General features: G+C 39.4%; 1 protein-coding gene across 2 annotated transcripts in view; it reads left to right on the top strand.

The window, feature by feature from the left end:
• The window catches only part of LOC136864039 (maspardin), a 66,712-nt gene extending 60,440 nt beyond the window's left edge, over positions 1–6,272 (top strand). For both annotated transcript variants that reach the window (XM_067140560.2, XM_067140561.2), the window contains exons 6-7: positions 4,461–4,709; positions 4,795–6,272. In XM_067140560.2, the coding sequence (XP_066996661.1) occupies positions 4,461–4,709; positions 4,795–4,890 (345 nt within the window). In that variant the 3' untranslated portion in view covers positions 4,891–6,272. The remainder of the gene's footprint in view (positions 1–4,460; positions 4,710–4,794) is intronic.
• Positions 6,273–18,885: the final 12,613 nt, after the last annotated feature.

Genomic DNA, 18,885 nt, shown 5'->3' on the forward strand with positions numbered 1-18,885 from the left:
TAGGTTCGAACCCTACTGTCGGCAGCCCTGAAGATGGTTTTCCGTGGTTTCCCATTTTCACACCAGGCAAATGCTGGCTGGGGCTGTACCTTAATTAAGGCCATGGCCGCTTCCTTCCCACTCCTAGCCCTTTCCTGTCCCATCGTCTCCATAAGACCTATCTGTCTTGGTGTGACGTAAAGCAATTAACAAAAAAAATTTAGGAGAGGAAATTGTTTAAAATGTTGGCATAAATATGTTCAATGTACAAGAAATCAGTCCTACTTAATGATTTACTCCAGTCTGAATAAAATTTAAATTTGTTTTAAGAAATGCATCATAAGTTGCACGTGCTGTTGCTGAAGCATACAAGTCTATCTAAACCGGCAAAAGAAAATGTAAATTACGATATATCCATCCATCTTCATTATAGACTGTTATGCCTTTGAGTTCAGTCTGCAACCCTCTGTGAATTTACTAATTGACACCAGAGTTCTCTATTTGTAACTAGTTCTGTGCCTTTTAGTTCTATATTTCTTATCTTTAAAATCATTAGAAACAGAGTCTAACAATCGTCATTTTGGTCTCCCTCTACGTCTCTTACCCTTCATAACATTCTCCTAGGTAACCTATCCTCCTCCATTCACGTCACATGATCCCACCACCGAAGCTGGTTTATGCATACAGCTTCATTCATAGAGTTCATTCGTAACTTGGCCTTTATCTCCTCATACAGAGTACCCTCCTGTCATTGCTTCCACTTGTTGGTACCAGCAATTACTTCTGGCTTATGAATAAGATATCCTGAGTCTACACAGCTTTTGCTCCCATCAAGCAAAGTTGGTCTGGAAACAGACCGAAGTAAAGTTAGTTTTGTCTGAGAGCTGACTTCCTTCTTACAGAATACTGTTGATCGCAACTGAGAGCTCACTGCATTAGTTTTAGTGAACTTTGATTCAATCTCATTATACTACATCCTGGGAGAACACATCCCAAATACTTGGAATTATATACATGTTCCAGCTTTTTATCCCCAATGTGACATTCAATTCTTTTGGATTTCTTACCTACCAACATCAATTTAGTCTTAGAAAGGCTAATTTTCATACCATACATGACACATTGCATCTATTTTCAAGTTCCAAGACTGCAGGCTTTCGGCACCATGCGCCATTAAAATCAAGTCGTCAGCATAGGCCAAACTGCTTACTATATTTTTAACTAACTGAATCCCTCCCTGCCACTTAATACCTTTCAGCAGATGATCCATGTAAACTATGAAGAATAAAGGTCAAAGGCCTTGTCTAACCCCTGGAAGTACCTTGAACCAAGAACTCATTCGACTATAATTTCTCACTGCAGCCCAATTGTCAACATAAATGCCTTTGATTGATTTTAATAATATAACCATTATTCCCATAGTCCCCCAGCATGGCGAACATCTTTCCCCGTGGTACTTGGCCATATGCCTTCTCTAGATCTATGAAACCTTCAATTACTTGACACATACTGAAAATCTGACCCTAACAGTATTACCTTGCTCTAATTCTCCGTGATACCTTCGCAAACATGATGTAGTCCATGTGCAATACACGTCACATGGCTGAGGTTGGGGTATATGCCCTTCAGTTGTTGGAAAGCATGTAGCGTGTTTGATCAATCACCACAAACCTCACTTTTTCGTGTTGTATGCCCCCCTGGCCACAGGTTCATATGAGTCATTGAATGACTGCATTATTGTGCAGGCATTTGTCTTCTCGAGTTGGTACTTTTTAAAAAACATCGGTTTCACCCATTCACCAGATAATGGAAATACGACCAAATTCCTAATATATTTTTGCAGCTCGTCACTAGTTTCATCTAAAATGAATTCTATTTCATGTTTGCCGACCACCTCTTTTATTTTCTTGAAGACGTTCTCTTAAATTGGCTGTATGTAAGTTTTTCTCAGTGTGCTCAGTTCTCATTCTTAAGGAATGATTTGAATGCAGGATTGTTTACCTTGTGGACTGGAATTCTTGACTGGATGAACGCCATGACAAGATCCACACTGAACTTTTGCAATGACCACTGCTTTTCAGATCCTATAGTGAAATCGTGTATCTGAGTGGTTTGCTTAGGTTCGACTTGCAAAGTTTAATGTTCTTTATATGTTTGCTTGTACTGACTGGATGTGCTGATTTATTCTGTTCCTTTGATGCTTGTCTTCGAGTGCAACATTTACTTCGCAAACGGCACATCGAAGAATATCATCAGTTTCGATAAATTGCATCTTGAATTATTCTGAAAGTGCATACAACTTCTCCTTAACCATCGGCATGATTTTGTGTTGTGAAAAATACGTTCTGGTCCGGACTGGTAAAACACTAACACGGTCCACAAGAGTACGCAGTTGATTGGTAGAACCATTAAATTCATGCCTGCCAGTACTAACTGAAATTAGTTTAAACTGTTGCAGCATCATTCTTTAAATTTTAATTTGATATCACAGCTCCAGGTTGGCCATTGTTACTGGAATATGAATTACTGGTTGTTTTTATAAAGTATATTTTAATACTCTATATATTTATTGCCTATTGTTGACTTCTGGTTAAACAAAATTTTTAAAATCTGTTCAGTTTTTAAAAATGCAAGTAAAGGTGCTGAAATGTGAAATAAAAGGGAAAAGGGGGTAAAATGTAGTAATCTCTCAAAAAGGTGCAAAAGATGCAACAAATTTTTTATTTTGGGATACAAAGCGATGCAAAATAAACTGTACTCATGCTATAGTTGTCACATCGGGGCCAATAACTAGGAAGTAACACAATTTAGATTGTATATATTATTTCATCTTCCATCTCTCTTCACTTATACTTAGTTTTCTTTTAATTTCAGATTGAACATTATTCAATTCTACACCTAACTTTACCGTTTCGACCCTGTTTTGACTTGGAATCCGGAAGCGCTCATTCTTAAATGCAATTTAAAGGAATTTCTACCAAAGATTTTGAGGATCCAATATCAAGAAATATTTTAAACCAAAGGTTTTTATTCACATCAATGTTCGCTTTACAATTTTACGAATGCAAGCGTTAGTTTCTACGAACTTTGTCATTGAGAATTTTAATAAACAATTCACATCAGTTTTATTGACATTATGACTTGGAGCTTTAATCAAGTTTGCAAATATTTTATTTTAAATTGCCTTGTGTATAGAAGTGGTGTATTTTAATTTGTCTTACCAATCTATTAATATAACTTTTATATCAGATGAATTGTGTGATTTATTCTAGCTGATGATGTCCTTTAGGGGAAGAAACATGTTCTAGATTTAATAAATTACATATGTATTGAATAGGCAGACTGTTTAAATACAATATTTAAGTTATTCTTAATTATTTGCTACTTTATTGTATAGTCAATATGGGTTTTTATAAAAAATGAAGCTCTACTTCTCGAATAAATCATATTTTTCGTCTCAAGGGATACATTTTAGTTTTGTCACTTGTCTTTGCCGTAGACATGTACTGATTGCCTGTTGTATAAAGACAGGAACATGAAAACTAACATATAGTATTACAAATACAATGACAGTTCAGTGTAGGGAGAGGGAGTAAATTGAAAGAGAAGACAAGGACAAACATGAAAATACAAAGGACAAGGACATTCTCCACATCTTCAAATAGAAAGGCTCTTCCCTCATCAGTCCATGTTCTACATCCATCTCTTCTCAGCCCTGATGAGCTCGTTTCTGCTACCTTGCTTCATTCAAGAGGGGAGGCATCAACACTCATTGAGGATCTTGACAGATCTTCAATCTTGATGCAGGAAGTGTAGGATAAGAAGAAAGTCGAATATAAACAGAGAATGGGAATAAATGTAAGATGAAGATAGGTACAGGTGGTAAAAGATTAGGGAAACAGGACGAACACAGCAGGAGAAAAAATCCCCTTCCAATATTTATATGATCCGTTTGGGATAAAAGAACTCTTGCGGAACAAAATTCCAGTATCTCAACATCACCAAAAACCATTAAAGTAGTTGGTGGGATGAAGAGCCATTATCTCCCTTTGTATACCAGCACTACTAGTGCAGTAGTACACCATATGACTTTGTCTTTTTTGAGCTAGTTCCACTTTGCTTTGTGATTAAAAAAAGTGCTGCATTCTGAGGGAACATGATAGGACAGTACATACAACTCAACGTTGAGGTCAAAAATATGTTGTGTAAATGAGAATTACATTGAAACACTTTAGTATAACTCGGAAAAATATATATTGCAAAAACTCTTAAAAAGGCTATAGTATAACTCGGAAAAATATATATTGCAAAAACTCTTAAAAAGGCTATACTTAATTCAGAACTATGTACTGCTAGCTGACATAAACTAGTTTGAACTGTGTATACAGCGATGCACGGTTGGCTGTGTAAACACTGTCTGTGTACACAGTTGTACTGTTTATCTTAAACTTATGATCTAATATCTGTTTACTTATTTTCAGCTTGAAAGTTTATCTCAGCCAGATCTTGCATCTAGGTTAACCATGAACTGTGTCAGTTGCTATGTTGAACCTCACAAGTTGACAGAGTTACCAGTAACCATCATGGATGTTTTTGATGAATATGCTCTCTCAAACCCTGTCAGAGAGGAGATGTACAAACTGTATCCAACTGCTAAGTTGGCACACTTGAAGTCTGGGGGTAACTTCCCGTATCTTAGTCGCAGTGATGAAGTGAACCTTCATTTGCAGGTATGAAAAGTCAGACGTCTTTTAAACACGCATGCTGTGTCTCATAGCTGTGTCTGCTAATAATATAGATTTCTTTCTCTTCCAGATTCATTTACGACAGTTTGAAGATACAAGCCTTAGTGCATGTGGCCCTGGTCCTCAAGGAGATGCAAACCCTGCCAGTTGGGAAAGCAAAACTTGATGTTTGCTATTGAAGACTGTTGTTTATCAAGAACCTCATATAGCCTCTTGAAAAGACACTCTTATGGTTCGTTTCTTCTCTGTGAATTACAAACTGTTAAGTATTACATTAAGAGAGGTTTGTTTATAGAAAAGATTACACATCAAGTTCATACATTTGTGTGAATGATAGTGAACACTTTTCACAGGTTATGTCACTTACAGAACTTGACTAGTTAATGACTGAACTCTTATTTGATATTGGAGACAGTATATACTGCAAGTTAATAATTTGGTTGAGTATATAAGTGAAAAGGAATTGTAAATCATCTCCATAAAATATCTTGCATAGAATATGTATTACGTACAGAATCTATCTTTGCTGGGTTGTTAATGGAAATTACTTTTTCATCCCATGCCAAAAAGTACCTACTGTGCCTAGCATATGTATTCATAATTATCAAAATATAACTTATGACTGCTGATGATAACATAAGAAAGAAAATAATTCCCTTGTGAGTTATTAAAGGTATTAATATTGGAATTTATCTTAGGCGCCTCCTTCAGAGTGCATTTCAGTGCATGGTTATTGATCTGTAGATTACTACATTATCGGGTAATTCAACATTGCATTATGAATTGGGTTCATGTATGCATTAGAGTTTTTAATTGTATTTTTCATACTCCCATGAAGGTTTTTTAATTTTTTAATATCTCTACTGTTGAGTATTCTACAGTGTTTAGTTTTAGAAGTCGACATATTGAGAAATAGTTGAAAGCTTCTTTTGATTCTTTGATTTGATATTATAATTTCAGTGAATTTTATTTCCATTTCAGAAGTGTTGTTTCCATCCTGATTTCATTCCAGTTTGATCTTGCCATTTTTGTTAAAGTCTTCAGCATTTATTCGTTGAATAGCTAACATTCCTACATTGCCTATTACGTATATTGGGACCAGTTAGTACTGTAGCTAAATTTGCCACTAGGCTTAGAGAAGTCTGTCTTAAAACTTAAGAATTAATTTTAATTTCTCTTGTTTTGATAGTTCTCATTCATGCAAAATTGTGGTAGTTTGTATGTGTAATTTTTTCTGGAGTTATCCCTGGTTCCCTGACTGAACATTGTAGGAATGAATAAAAATACCTCAGTTATTTTTAGTCTCTCTTCCTTGAATTCAGTGAAGAAATATATTCTGTCTGGAGGATAAGAAATTTGATGTAAACTGTATGATATGCCTGTTGTGGCTTTAGTAATAGTTGTAAATAAACTATTTGTGTTATGGTTAAATTTTTAGTGAGAAGAAACTGTGATGAATCAAAATGTGCCTTATATAGTCTGTGTATAAGGTCATTGCTCAAGTTGTATATGTTTTTTGTACTGGAATAAAGTGGGCAATAATCTTGATTTTATATATGTTTTTAGACTTACCATTGGTCATCTGTTGATATTAGTCATTGCAAGGTACTGATCTGATAAGTACAATGTCAAGTAGGCTGCAGTGACAAACCACAAATCGCTTACAAGCTACTATGAATAGATTTGTGAATATTCATGTTCTTGAATATTGCACTAGTTCATCTGTATCTTAATTTGTGTGGTTTGAATTTTGTGTAAGAATATGGAAAGGAGCATTTCATTTTCCAAAGATTAGCTAGACTGGATGTTGAAAACGTTGTGTTGAGAAATGATTCGTGTATTAAACCATAATCAAATACTTTTGTATTCTAAAAGAACTAGTTTTTGTTGCTTCGTTTTGGAAATTAGTGTGAATGTCAGTCTCATGTTCTTAATGTGTGTGAATTTTATTTGATGCTCTATTGTTCCCTTGTTATACCTTATTGGTAATTTCCCCAAGCTAGTCAGCGGATCCCAGATGTGCTCAGATTAAGCTCCAAATAAAAATATCTAACTTATTACACTCTGGATTTGTGATAGGGAACTTTTTTTTTAGCATGGACAAGACAAGGAAAACTATAGCTATAAATGATTGAGGAAGTATTTATTTTACAAAAATTTAAGTAAGATGTTAAAAATCCAACATTTCACATGAATAAAAGTTTTTCTTTTTTACAAAATAGAGTTCTTCTTGAGGTGTTAACTCTCCCGTTGGTCGAGGGGTGAGCACAGCCTTCACTTTCAAAATAATTTTGCTATAAAAGGCTGAAAGCTGCTGATAGTATCCTGTAACAATGATTAGCTGTTTGTTGGAATGTCAGGAGTGGGGGGGATTAGTCAGCGCGCAGCTACGTCACCTTCAGTAAGTTTACTGTCACTCAACTCTACACTGCTACATGCTAATAAGCGGAACGCTCACGCTCAAGCATCCGTGTTATACATTTTTACTGATTTTGTTTGAATCTTGATTTTTGTATTGTGTGTTTAACTTGTCAAATTCTTAGAATTCTTACAATTAATTTCCCTGATTGAGTTATTTACATTTTTATGGGCAGTTTATTTTGTTTTCATTATGAGTGCTGAAAAGCAAATAGCTAATTGGCTTAAAGAGGAAACGGATCATGAAGGGAATACATTTCAGGGTGGTAACAGTTCTTCTGATGATCCTGAGGAACATGCGGTTGGAAATAGTGACCACAATGGCGAAAGTGAACAATCTGCTGAAGGGAGGATGGAGAAACTTCCATTAATTTAGGGCGTTGTTACACTGGCCGTGACAAGACAACGCAATGGAAAATACACCCACCATATTAACACAGATGACATCGTAATTCACCTTCCAGGAGTGACAGGGGAAGCCAGGAATTGAAAGACAATTACTGAAGTATGGAACCTATTTTTTCCTGTGTCGGTTCTTGAAGAAATAACCCACCATACAAATATACGGCTGAGAGCAAAGTACAGGCATGAATCAGACGTGACTAATACAAATCTAGAAGAAATTAAAGCCCTTATCAGATTGCTTTATCTAGCTGGGGTGATGAAATCTTTCCACGTAAACATGTTAGATTTGTGGGCAAATGATGAAACTGTGCATGAAATATTTTGTCTTGCCATGGGCTACAGATTATTTTATTTATTGCTTAGAGCCCACTGCTTTGATGATGAAATCACAAGACAAAGGAGGAAAGCACTAGACGAACTGGTGCCCATAAGGAATGTATTTGTTGGATTTGTGCAGAGATGTTTGAATAACTACAGCATAGGGGAATATGACACTGGACTAAATGTTAGTCTCTTTGAGGAAGGTGTTCTTTCTGGCAATATATGCCAAATAAGCCAGCAAAATACGGTTTGAAGATGTTTGCTGTAGTAGATGCCAGAATGTTTTATACACACAATATTGAAGTGTATTGTCGAAATCAACCAGAGGGACCTTTTCATTTGGATAATACACCGGGTGCTGTCGTGAAGAGGACGACTTTACCAGTTCAAGGCTCTGGTCGGAACGTGACAATGGACAATTGGTTCTCCTCCGTGAGTGTTGCAAGCGAGTTGGCTACTCAAAATAATTTGTCGGTCGTAACGACATTGAAGAAACACAAGAGGGAATTACACTAGACAAAGGCCTCCTTACAGTACTCTCTTTGCATTTGGTGAGAGCACAATGGTCGTGTCTTATGCTGTTAAATATAGGAATGTCATCCATGTATCGACGATGTACGATTCTGATGAGATTGATGAAGCATCCAGGGACCTAAACAACCTGTTGTTGTGACTTTCTATAACCTTACCAAAGGCGGAGTGGATGTCATTGATGGCATAAAGTCTGAGTACTCATTGCAAGAATCTCATTTCGGTGGCCTCTTAGAATTTTTTTTTCCTTTTCTTGACATTGGTGGGATAAATTCACAAATCATTCTGAGTTACAGTACTGGAGAATAGCTCTCATGAAGAAAATACCTGAAAACCTTGGGTCTAGATCTCATAAAGACGCACATGACCATAAGAGCCTCATACAACAGTCTGAAAAACGATCTGCAACTTAAAATTAGAAAGTATCTTGGAATCGAAAATGGGGCGCCAGCACCATCGCAGCCCATGAGAACAAGTGAAAGGGAAAAATTTGCTTTTTTCCCAAGAAAAAAAAATAGAGTTTTGACTGTCAGATGTGTAAAATGTGTATTGCCCATTTGTGGAAAGCACACAGTAACAATCTGTCATCATTGCAATGGCAACAATGGGACAGCAACAGAAAATAGCGACTCCGAATAAGACAGCTGGAATCTTAGAGAAATGGGACTTTGAGAAACTAATGATGTGTTTGAACTGTCAGTTTTCAGCTTAGATAAGTGGTAATATGTATTTATTACTTTTTAAAATGAACATTGTGTAATAGAGCTCCAGTATGGTGTATATCCTCCACGAGCATTTATCACAGCTTGGCACGTACGTAGCATGCTCCGTAAAAGACGATGGAGGTCATGTTGCAGTATCAGGCCTGTTCGAGGTGTTGGAGAGTCTGTGGTGGAACAGGACGCCCACGAACACTTCTGTCGAGCCTATCCCACCCATGCTCGATAGGATTAAGGTTGGGACTGCTGGCGATTCCATCTCTTGAATTTCAAGTTCTCGCAAGACAGCTCTGGTGTTGTGCGCTACATGAGCCCTGGAATTGCCGTGCATGAGTACGAATTCAGGGCCAACACCGTATGCGGCAATCAACACATGCTGTAGCAGTATCTGCTCGATGTATCCCACAGCGGTAAGATTACCATGGAGGACAAAATCCGTACGGCCATCAATACTGGTGCCACCCCACACCATCACAGAATCTTGTCCGAATCGGTCGCCTTCCTGGACAACATTTGGCATGTACTACTCTCCACGGCGTTTCCATATACGTTGATGTCCATCACGCTGTCAGAGAAAATCTGGACTTGTCTGTGAACAACACGGGTTTCCATTGGCGAAGTTGCCAGTTGATGTAGGTACGGGCAAACAGAAGGCGAACTGCGCGATGTTGCTGCGTTAAACGGGGCGCTCGAACAGGATGTCTGAATTTAAGGACACGGTGTCTGACACAGACAGATGGGGTTCTAATGGTTGTACAGCATACCTTGAGACCTTAGCTACTCAGGTGTCTGGTCAGACACCGTGACCCCAGTGAACCCCCTGAGGTCTTGTTGCAGTTCTCTGGCAGTTGCTGAACGATGCTGCAACGCACAGATGGTCAGATATCGGTCATCATGTGGGGTTGTCATGCGTACACCTACCTATCGAAAGAATTGGAGCAAACTCAAGCAGTTTAGATTACACATTCCACTCGTGCGTAATGGTGGTTGCATATGCAGCAGGGCGCATCTTGTCTCTTCTCGAGTTCGAATAATGCATGCCTCTGGTATCCAGTTTCGTGTACCTACAGTAGCCGTCAGGTTCTGTACATAAACCACTCATTCGTGTACCTACCAGTGCATACAATGCCAGAATGCGTACCCTTTATAATTATGTTATACTGCGTCAAAATAGACCTCGGTAGAAATAAACGCCCTAGTAGCTTGTTGACACGTATGTACGAAATGGAGAAGGCCCATGGTTGGCTATTTGCATGTTGTTTGAGTCATCAGTCCATAGACTGGTTTGATGCAGCTCTCCATGCCACCCTATCCTGTGCTAACCTTTTCATTTCTACGTAACTATTGCATCCTACATCTGCTCTAATCTGCTTGTCATATTCACACCTTGGTCTACCCCTACCGTTCTTACCACCTACACATCCTTCAAAAGCCAACTGAACAAGTCCTGGGTGCCTTAAGATGTGTCCTATCATTCTATCCCTTCTTCTCGTCAAATTTAGCCAAATAGATCTCCTCTCACCAATTCGATTCAGTATCTCTTCATTCGTGATTCGATCTATCCATCTCACCTTCAGCATTCTTCTGTAACACCACATTTCAAAAGCTTATATTCTATTTCTTTCTGAGCTAGTTATCGTCCATGTTTCACTTCCATACAATGCCACGCTCCACACGAAAGTCTTCAGAAACATCTTTCTAATTCTGATATCAATGTTTGAAGTGAGCAAATTTCTTTTCTTAAGAAAGCTCTTCCTTGCTTGTGCTAGTCTGCATTTTATGTCGTCCTTACTTCTGCCATCGTTAGCTATTTTACTACCCAAGTAACAATATTCATCTACTTCCTTTAAGACTTAATTTCCTAATCTAATATTTCCTACATCACCTGCCTTCGTTCGACTGCACTCCATTACTTTTGTTTTGGACTTATTTATTTTCATCTTGTACTCCTTACCCAAGACTTCATCCATACCATTCAGCAACTTCTCGAGATCTTCTGCAGTCTCAGGTAAAATAACAGTATCATCGGCAAATCTCAAGGTTTTGATTTCCTCTCCTTGGACTGTGATTCCCTTTCCAAATTTCTCTTTGATTTCCTTTACTGCCTGTTCTATGTAAACATTGAAAACGAGAGGGGACAAACTGCAGCCTTGCCTCACTCCTTTCTGGACTGCTGCTTCTTTTTCAAGGCCCTCGATTCTTATCACTGCAGACTGATTTTTATACAGATTGTAGATAATTCTTCGTTCTCGATATCTGATCCCTATCATCTTCAGAATCATAAATAGCTTGGTCCAATCAACATTATCGAATGCCTTTTCTAGATCTACGAATGCCATGTACGTGGGCTTGTCCTTCTTGATTCGATCCTCTAAGATCAGACGTAAAGTCAGGATTGCGTCACGTGTTCCTACATTTCTTCTGAAGCCAAATTGATCTTCTCCCAACTCAGCTTCAACTTGTTTTTCCATTCTTCTGTAAATAATACGTGTTAAAATTTTGCAGGCATGAGATACTAAACTAATGGTGCGGTAGTTTTCACACCTGTCAGCACCGGCTTTCTTGGGAATAGGTATAACAACATTCTGCCGAAAATCGGATGGGACATCTCCTGCCTCATACATCTTACACACTAAATGGAATAGCCTTGCCATGCTGGTTTCTCCTAAGGCAGTCAGTGATTCTGAGGGAATGTCATCAATTCCAGGTGCCTTGTTCCTACTGAGGTCACTCACAGCTCTGTCAAACTCTGACCTCAAAATTGGGTCTCCCATTTCATCAGCATCAACAGCCTCTTCATGTTCCAGAACCAAATTATCTACATCTTTACCTTGATACAACTGTTGGATATGTTCCTCCCATCTTTCTGCTTTGTCTTCTTTCCCTAGAAGTGGCTTACCATCTGAGCTCTTAATATTCATTCACCTAGATTTCCTTTCTCGAAAGGTTTCCTTGATTTTCCTGTATGCAGCATCTACCTTTCCCAGGACCATACAGCCTTCGACATCCTTGCACTTCTCCTTCAGCCATTCTTCCTTAGCTACCTTGCACTTTCTATCCACTTCATTCTTTAATCGCCTGTATTCTTTTCTGCCCTCTTCATTTCTAGCATTCTTGTATTTTCGTCGTTCATCAATCAGGTCTAATATCTCCTGAGTTATCCACTGATTCTTAGTTGATCTTTTCTTCCTTCCTAACATTTCTTCAGCAGCCCTAATTACTTCATTTTTCATGACTCTCCACTCTTCCTCTATTGTGTTTCCTTCAGCCTTTTCGTTTAGTCCTTGTGCAACATGTTCCTTGAAACAATCCCTCACACTCTTTTCTTTTAACTTGTCTAGATCCCATCTTTTTGCATTCTTTCCTTTCTTCAATTTCTTCAACTTCAGATGGCATTTCATGACCAACAAGTTGTGGTCAGAGTCCACGTCTGCTCCTGGGAAAGTTTTGCAATCCAACACCTGGTTTCTGAATCTCTGCCTAATCAAAATGAAGTCTATTTGATACCTTCCAGTGTCTCCAGGTCTCGTCCACGTATACAGCCGTCGTTTGTGGTGTTTGAACCAAGTATTGGCAAGGACTAAATTATGATCATTGCAGAATTCAACCAACCGACTTCCTCTTTCGCTCCTTTGCCCCAATCCAAATTCTCCTACTGTACTACCTTCTCTTCCTTGGCCTACCACTGCATTCCAGTCTCCCATCACAATTAGATTCTCGTCACCTTTAACATATTGTATTAGATCTTCTATCTCCTCATATATTCTTTCGATTTCTTCATCATCCGCTGAACTAGTAGGCATATAGACCTGCACTATTTTGGTGGGCATTGGTTTGGTGTCTATCTTGACGACAATAATTATTTCACTAAGCTGGTTGTAGTAGCTTACCCGCTGCCCTATTTTCTTATTCATTATTAAACCAATTCCTGCATTTCCCCTGTTTGATTTTGTGTTGATAATTCGGTAGTCGCCTGACTAAAAATCTTGTTCTTCCTGCCAACGTACTTCACTTATACCAACTACATCTAACTTCAGCCTATCCATCTCCCTTTTCAGATTCTCTAACCTACCACAACGATTCAAACTTCTAACATTCCACGCTCCGACTCGCAGAATGTCAGTATCCATCTTCCTGATGATCGCCCCCTCTCGTGTAGTCCCCACCCGGAAATCCGAATGGGGACTAGTTTACCTCCGGAATATTTTACCCGGGAGGAAGCCATCATCAGTACATCATTCATACAGAGAGAGCTGCATGTCCTCGGGAGGTAGTGACGGCTGTAGTTTCCCGTTGCTTTCAGCCGTGTAGCAGTATCAACACAGCTAAGCCATGTTGAGTATTATTGCACGGCCGTATCAGTCAATCATCTAGACTGCCGCCCTTGGAACTACCGAAAGGCTGCTACCCCCCTTTCGATGAACCATTCGTTAGTCTGGTCTCTCAACAGATACCCGTCCGATATGGTTGCACCTGCGGCTCGGCTATCTGCATCATTGGGACATTCAAGCCTCCCCACAGCGGCAAGGTCACATGGTTCGCCTATTCGCATACCCGGCACAAACAACTTTCAGCTCCGACTACCTGTAGGCTTACGATACGCTGCTCGCCGCACAATGCGTGGACAACGCTCTCGGGATCTCTCGAAATTTCTCGCGAGAAATAGTGCCTGCGCTAGTCTGGAGAAATCTCGAGACCTAGTCTCAGACTGCCCATCACTAGCATGTGGTAGGCTTGCTCGTCAAGGTTCCGGTCGACCACATTTGACCACCAAAAGGGAGGATCGCCGTATTGTGCACCAAGCACGTCGTAACCCCTCCACATCTGCGCCTGCCATCCAAGAAAAAGCAACGGACTCCCTGCAACACTGTGTCATCCCGCACCACTGGTTGGAGACGGGATTTACCGTCCCATGCGTAGGTCGCCGTTCACACCACAACACAAACGGCTGTGTTTGGAGTGGTGCCGTGACTGGAAAGAATTGATGGGCAGTCTGAGACTTGGTCTCGAGACTAGCGCAGGCACTATTTCTCGCGAGAAATTTCGAGTGTTCTCGACAGCGTTGTCCCCGCACTGTGCGGCGAGCAGCGTGTCGTAGGACTACAGGTAGTCGGAGCTGAATGTTGTTTGTGGCGGGTATGCGAATAGCCAACCACGGGCCTCCTTCATTTCTTAACTACGTGTCAACAAGCGACTAGGGCGTTCATTTCTACCGAGGTCTATTTTGACGCAGTATAACATAATTGTAAAGTATACGCATTCTGGCATTGTATGCACTAGAAGGTACATGAATGAGTGGTTTAAGTACAGAACTTGACGGCTACTGTAGGTACACGTAGTGATGGGCAGTCTGAGACTAGGTCTCGAGATTTCTCGAGACTAGCGCAGACAATAATTCTCGCGAGAAATTTCGGGAGACCTCGAGAGCATTGTCCCCACATTGTGCGGCGAGCAGCGTGTCGTAGACCTACAGGTACTCGGAGCTGAATGTTGTGTGTGCCGAGTATGCGAATAGCCAACCACGGGCCTTCTCCCGTAAATACGTGGCAACAAGCGACTAGGGTGTTCATTTCTACCGAGGTCTATTTTGACGCAGTATAACATAATTATAAAGGGTACCCATTCTGGCATTATGTGCACTGGTAGGTACATGAATGAGTGGTTTAAGTGCAGAACCTGACGGCTTCTGTAAGTACACGTACCTGGATACCTGAAGCGTGCATTATTCGAACTCGGGACGGGGTAAGATGCGCCTTGCTGCGTATGCAACCACCATTACGCAAGAGTGGAATGTGTAATCTAAAATGCTTCAGTTTGCTCCAATTCTTTCGACAGATAGGTGTACATCGTTATCAGACCCCACATTCAATATCACATTATGACCACTGCTTGTGTTTACCGATATTTTGGTGACGAAGGAAATAATTCCTTACAATGTTATAGAGTATTCGCGTCATATGTAAAGTTAGCATAATTATCCAACAACAAGAGTCCATGGAAAGGAAATATTACAAGAAGTACTACCGGTACTAATTTAACATTCTAAATCCAGCATCATCGCAAACAAATTTGGTAATTGGCAGTTCCATGGAAATAAAATATTACAAGAAGTGCTACTAATTTAACATTCTAAATCCAGCACCATCATAAACAAATTCAGCATTTCCAGTGCTTAACACTACCGCTTACAATACTATAGGTTGAACTTTCTACTAGCTTAACATTACAAGTGATAATAAAGTGAAGTTGAACCATCATTACCCTACAACTATAACAACAACAACAACGAAAGAAAATATGGTAAGAAATACTACTAGTTTACCTTTCTAAATCCTGCATCATTATACATAAATTCACACACAATTTAAGTATTTCCATTACTTAATACTATGGCTTACAATACTATAGGTTGAACTTCCTACTAGCTGAACACAACAAGTGATATTGAAGTTGAAACATAACTACCCAACAACTACAACAAGACTACAATAAGCAGTTCCATGGAGAGAAAATGTTAGAAGAAATACTACTAGTTTAACATTCTAAATCCAGCAGAAAATCACAAATTCAGTGTCCATCGTTTATAGCTTTTACTTTTCATTTTACACTAGCACAAATCATCATCTTAAACGATTTGTTACCGGAATAGAATCTATCAAAGACTGCTGCAGGTAATTTATTCCAATCCCTTATGGTCCTGTTTACGAAGGAAAACTTGCCTCCATCACTATGCTGGTTATTATTATTACACCGCCCACCCTCATCGGAGGGTCTGCCTTACAACGGCTGCACTCGGCTAGAAATAGCCACACGAAATTATTATTATTATTATTATTATTATTATTATTACACTACTGTAAGTTACCATTGCCACCGGAATATTTCCCATTTGCGATGTATTTGTTAATAATAATAATTAGGTACTTCGGTATTTGAGAGTGCAGTCCGGCCTGTCACCCGACGGCCCAGGGTTCGATTCCCGGCTGGGTCAGGGTTTTTGATTGTAAATGCTTAATATTCCTGGCTTGGGGACTGGGTGTTTGTGTCGTCCTTAACGCTTCTTTCCTCACATTCAGCACTCTACACTTCCTCCATTCCAATTACACGCAGGTTCATAGGCCTATCACATGGTGCAAGTAGGGGCAAAAAATCTCTTTAGGTCGACGCCCCGAACTAATGTCATTTAAAAAAATGACACTGCAATGTGTAATTGTGTCTAGTTGTACGCAATGTGCAATGGGGTTGCATACGGAGCAAAGCACATCTTCCCCGTCTCAAGTTCGAATAATGCACGCCTCTAGTATCCAAGTAGTTGTACACTCTATCTACAGTTATTCACAAATTATGCATGGTTATTCAGCTAAGATGTCCACCTCAAATGAGCCGTGAACAATTTAAGATACCGTACTGACATTCGGTTTGCACTTTCGTTAATGGTATTAAAGGGTTCCTAGTTGAACATGCAGTACTTTTCCAGGCTTTTGACAAAATGTATTGGCCCACACGTTTTCATATGAGAACTTTATTTCACGCAATAACTGCCAATAATATACTATCAAGTTTACAGTCGTATTGCAGTTACTGGAACGTAGCACAGCGTGCACTGGAGGAGGATCGGTCTCGAGAGTCTCGAGATCTGCGACGTCAGTCTCGAGCGAGAGCGTTGCCCATCACTCTAGGTACACGAACCTGGATACTGAGGCGTGCATTATTCGAACTCGGGACGAGGCAAGATGCGCCTTCCTGCATATGCAACCACCATTAGGCATGAGTGGAAAGTGTAATCTAAAATGCTCCAGTTTGCTCCAATTCTTTCGACAGATAGGTGTACATCGTTATAAGACTCCACATTCAATAACATACGACCACTGCTTGTGTTTACCGATATTTTGGTGACGAAGGAAATAATTCCTTGCAATGTTATAAAATATTCCCGTCATAATTAGGTACTTCGATATAGAACGGTGCAATGTGAAATTGTACTCGTTGTACGCGACAAACTGAAGACGATGTCCGAAACGCAGCGTAAGTCTTGGAAGAGATGTCACACAGCACAGCACAGCCCGCTGCATTGTTTGTTCAAAAGAAGTAAAATAGGTCGGCAGAAATACTTCTGGGATGATCCAGCACTTACAAACGAATAATATCAATGAACAGGAATCGTCACAGAACACCTACGTCCCGGTCTGCATCACAAGAAGCTACCCTGTCGACTAGTGATGGGCAGTCTGAGACGAGATCTTGAGATTTCCCGAGACTAGCGGAGTCACTATTTCTCGCGAGAAATTTCGAAAAATCTCGAGAGCTTGATTTTCGCCGAGTATGCGAATAGCAAACCACGCACCTTCTCCATTTCGTAAATACGTGTCAACAAGTGACTAGGGCGTTCATTTCTCTCATTTCTAGCGAGGTCTATTTTGACGCAGTATAACGTAATTATAAAGGATACACATTCTCGCATTGTATGCAGTGGTAAGTACACGAATGAATAGGCTAAGAACAGAAACTGACGGCTACTGTAGGTACACCTACCTGGATACAGTACTAGAGGCGTGCATTATTCGAACTCGAGACGAGGCAAGATGCTCCCTGCTGCATATGCAACCACCATTACCCATGAGTGGAATGTGTAATCTAAAATGCTTGAGTTTGCTCCAATTCTTTCGATAGGCAGGTGTACATCATTATCAGACCCCACATTCAATATCATTATGGCCACTGCTTGTGTTTACCGATATTTTGGTGACGAAGGAAATAATTCCTTACAATGTTATATAGTATTCGCGTCATACGTAAAGTTAGCATAATTACCCAATAATAACAAGAGTACAGCAAGCAATTCCGTGGAAATGAAATATTACAAGAACGTACGGTACTACTAATTTAACACTATAAATCCAGCATCATCATAAATAAATTCAGTATTTCCAGTGCTTAACACTACTGCTTACGATACTATAGGTTGAGCTTTCTACTAGCTTAACATTACAAGTGATAATAAAGTGAAGTCAAACCACATTACACTACAACTATAACGACAACAACGAAAGAAAATGTGACAAGAAATACTACTAGTTTAACTTTCTAAATCCAGCATCATTATACACAAGTTAACACACAACTTAAGTATTTCCATTACTTAACACTAGGGCTTGCAATACTATAGGATGAATTTACTACTATCTTAACACCACAAGTGATATTAAAGTTAGAACTAAGTACCCAACAACTACCGGTACAACAACAAGAGCACAACAAGCAATTCCACGGAGAGAAAATGTTAGAAGAAATACTAGTAGTTTAACATTCTAAATCCAGCAAAAAATCACAAATTCACTGTCCGTCGTTTACAGCTTTTATTTTTCACTTTGCACCAGCACTAATCATCATCTTAAACGATTTGATACGGGAAGAGAATCTATCAAAGACTGCTGCAGGTAATTCATTCCAATCCCGTATGGTCTTGTTTACGAAGGAAAACTTGCCCACATCAGTATGCTGCTTATTATTACACTACAGTATGTGACCGTTGCCACCGGGATATTTTACATTTACAATGGATTTGTTAATAATAATAATAATAATAATAATAATAATAATTAGGTACTTAGGTATATAACTGTGCAACGTGTAATTGTGTCTAGTTGTATGCGCCAACTTGAAGACGATGTCCGAAATGCAACGTAAGTCGTGGATGTCGGTTATTTTGAAGAGATGCCACATAGCACAGCCGGTTGTGTTGTTTATTCAAAAGAAGTAAAATACGT

The sequence above is a fragment of the Anabrus simplex genome, chromosome 2 (assembly GCF_040414725.1).
Source record: "Anabrus simplex isolate iqAnaSimp1 chromosome 2, ASM4041472v1, whole genome shotgun sequence".
Lineage (NCBI taxonomy): Eukaryota > Metazoa > Arthropoda > Insecta > Orthoptera > Tettigoniidae > Anabrus > Anabrus simplex.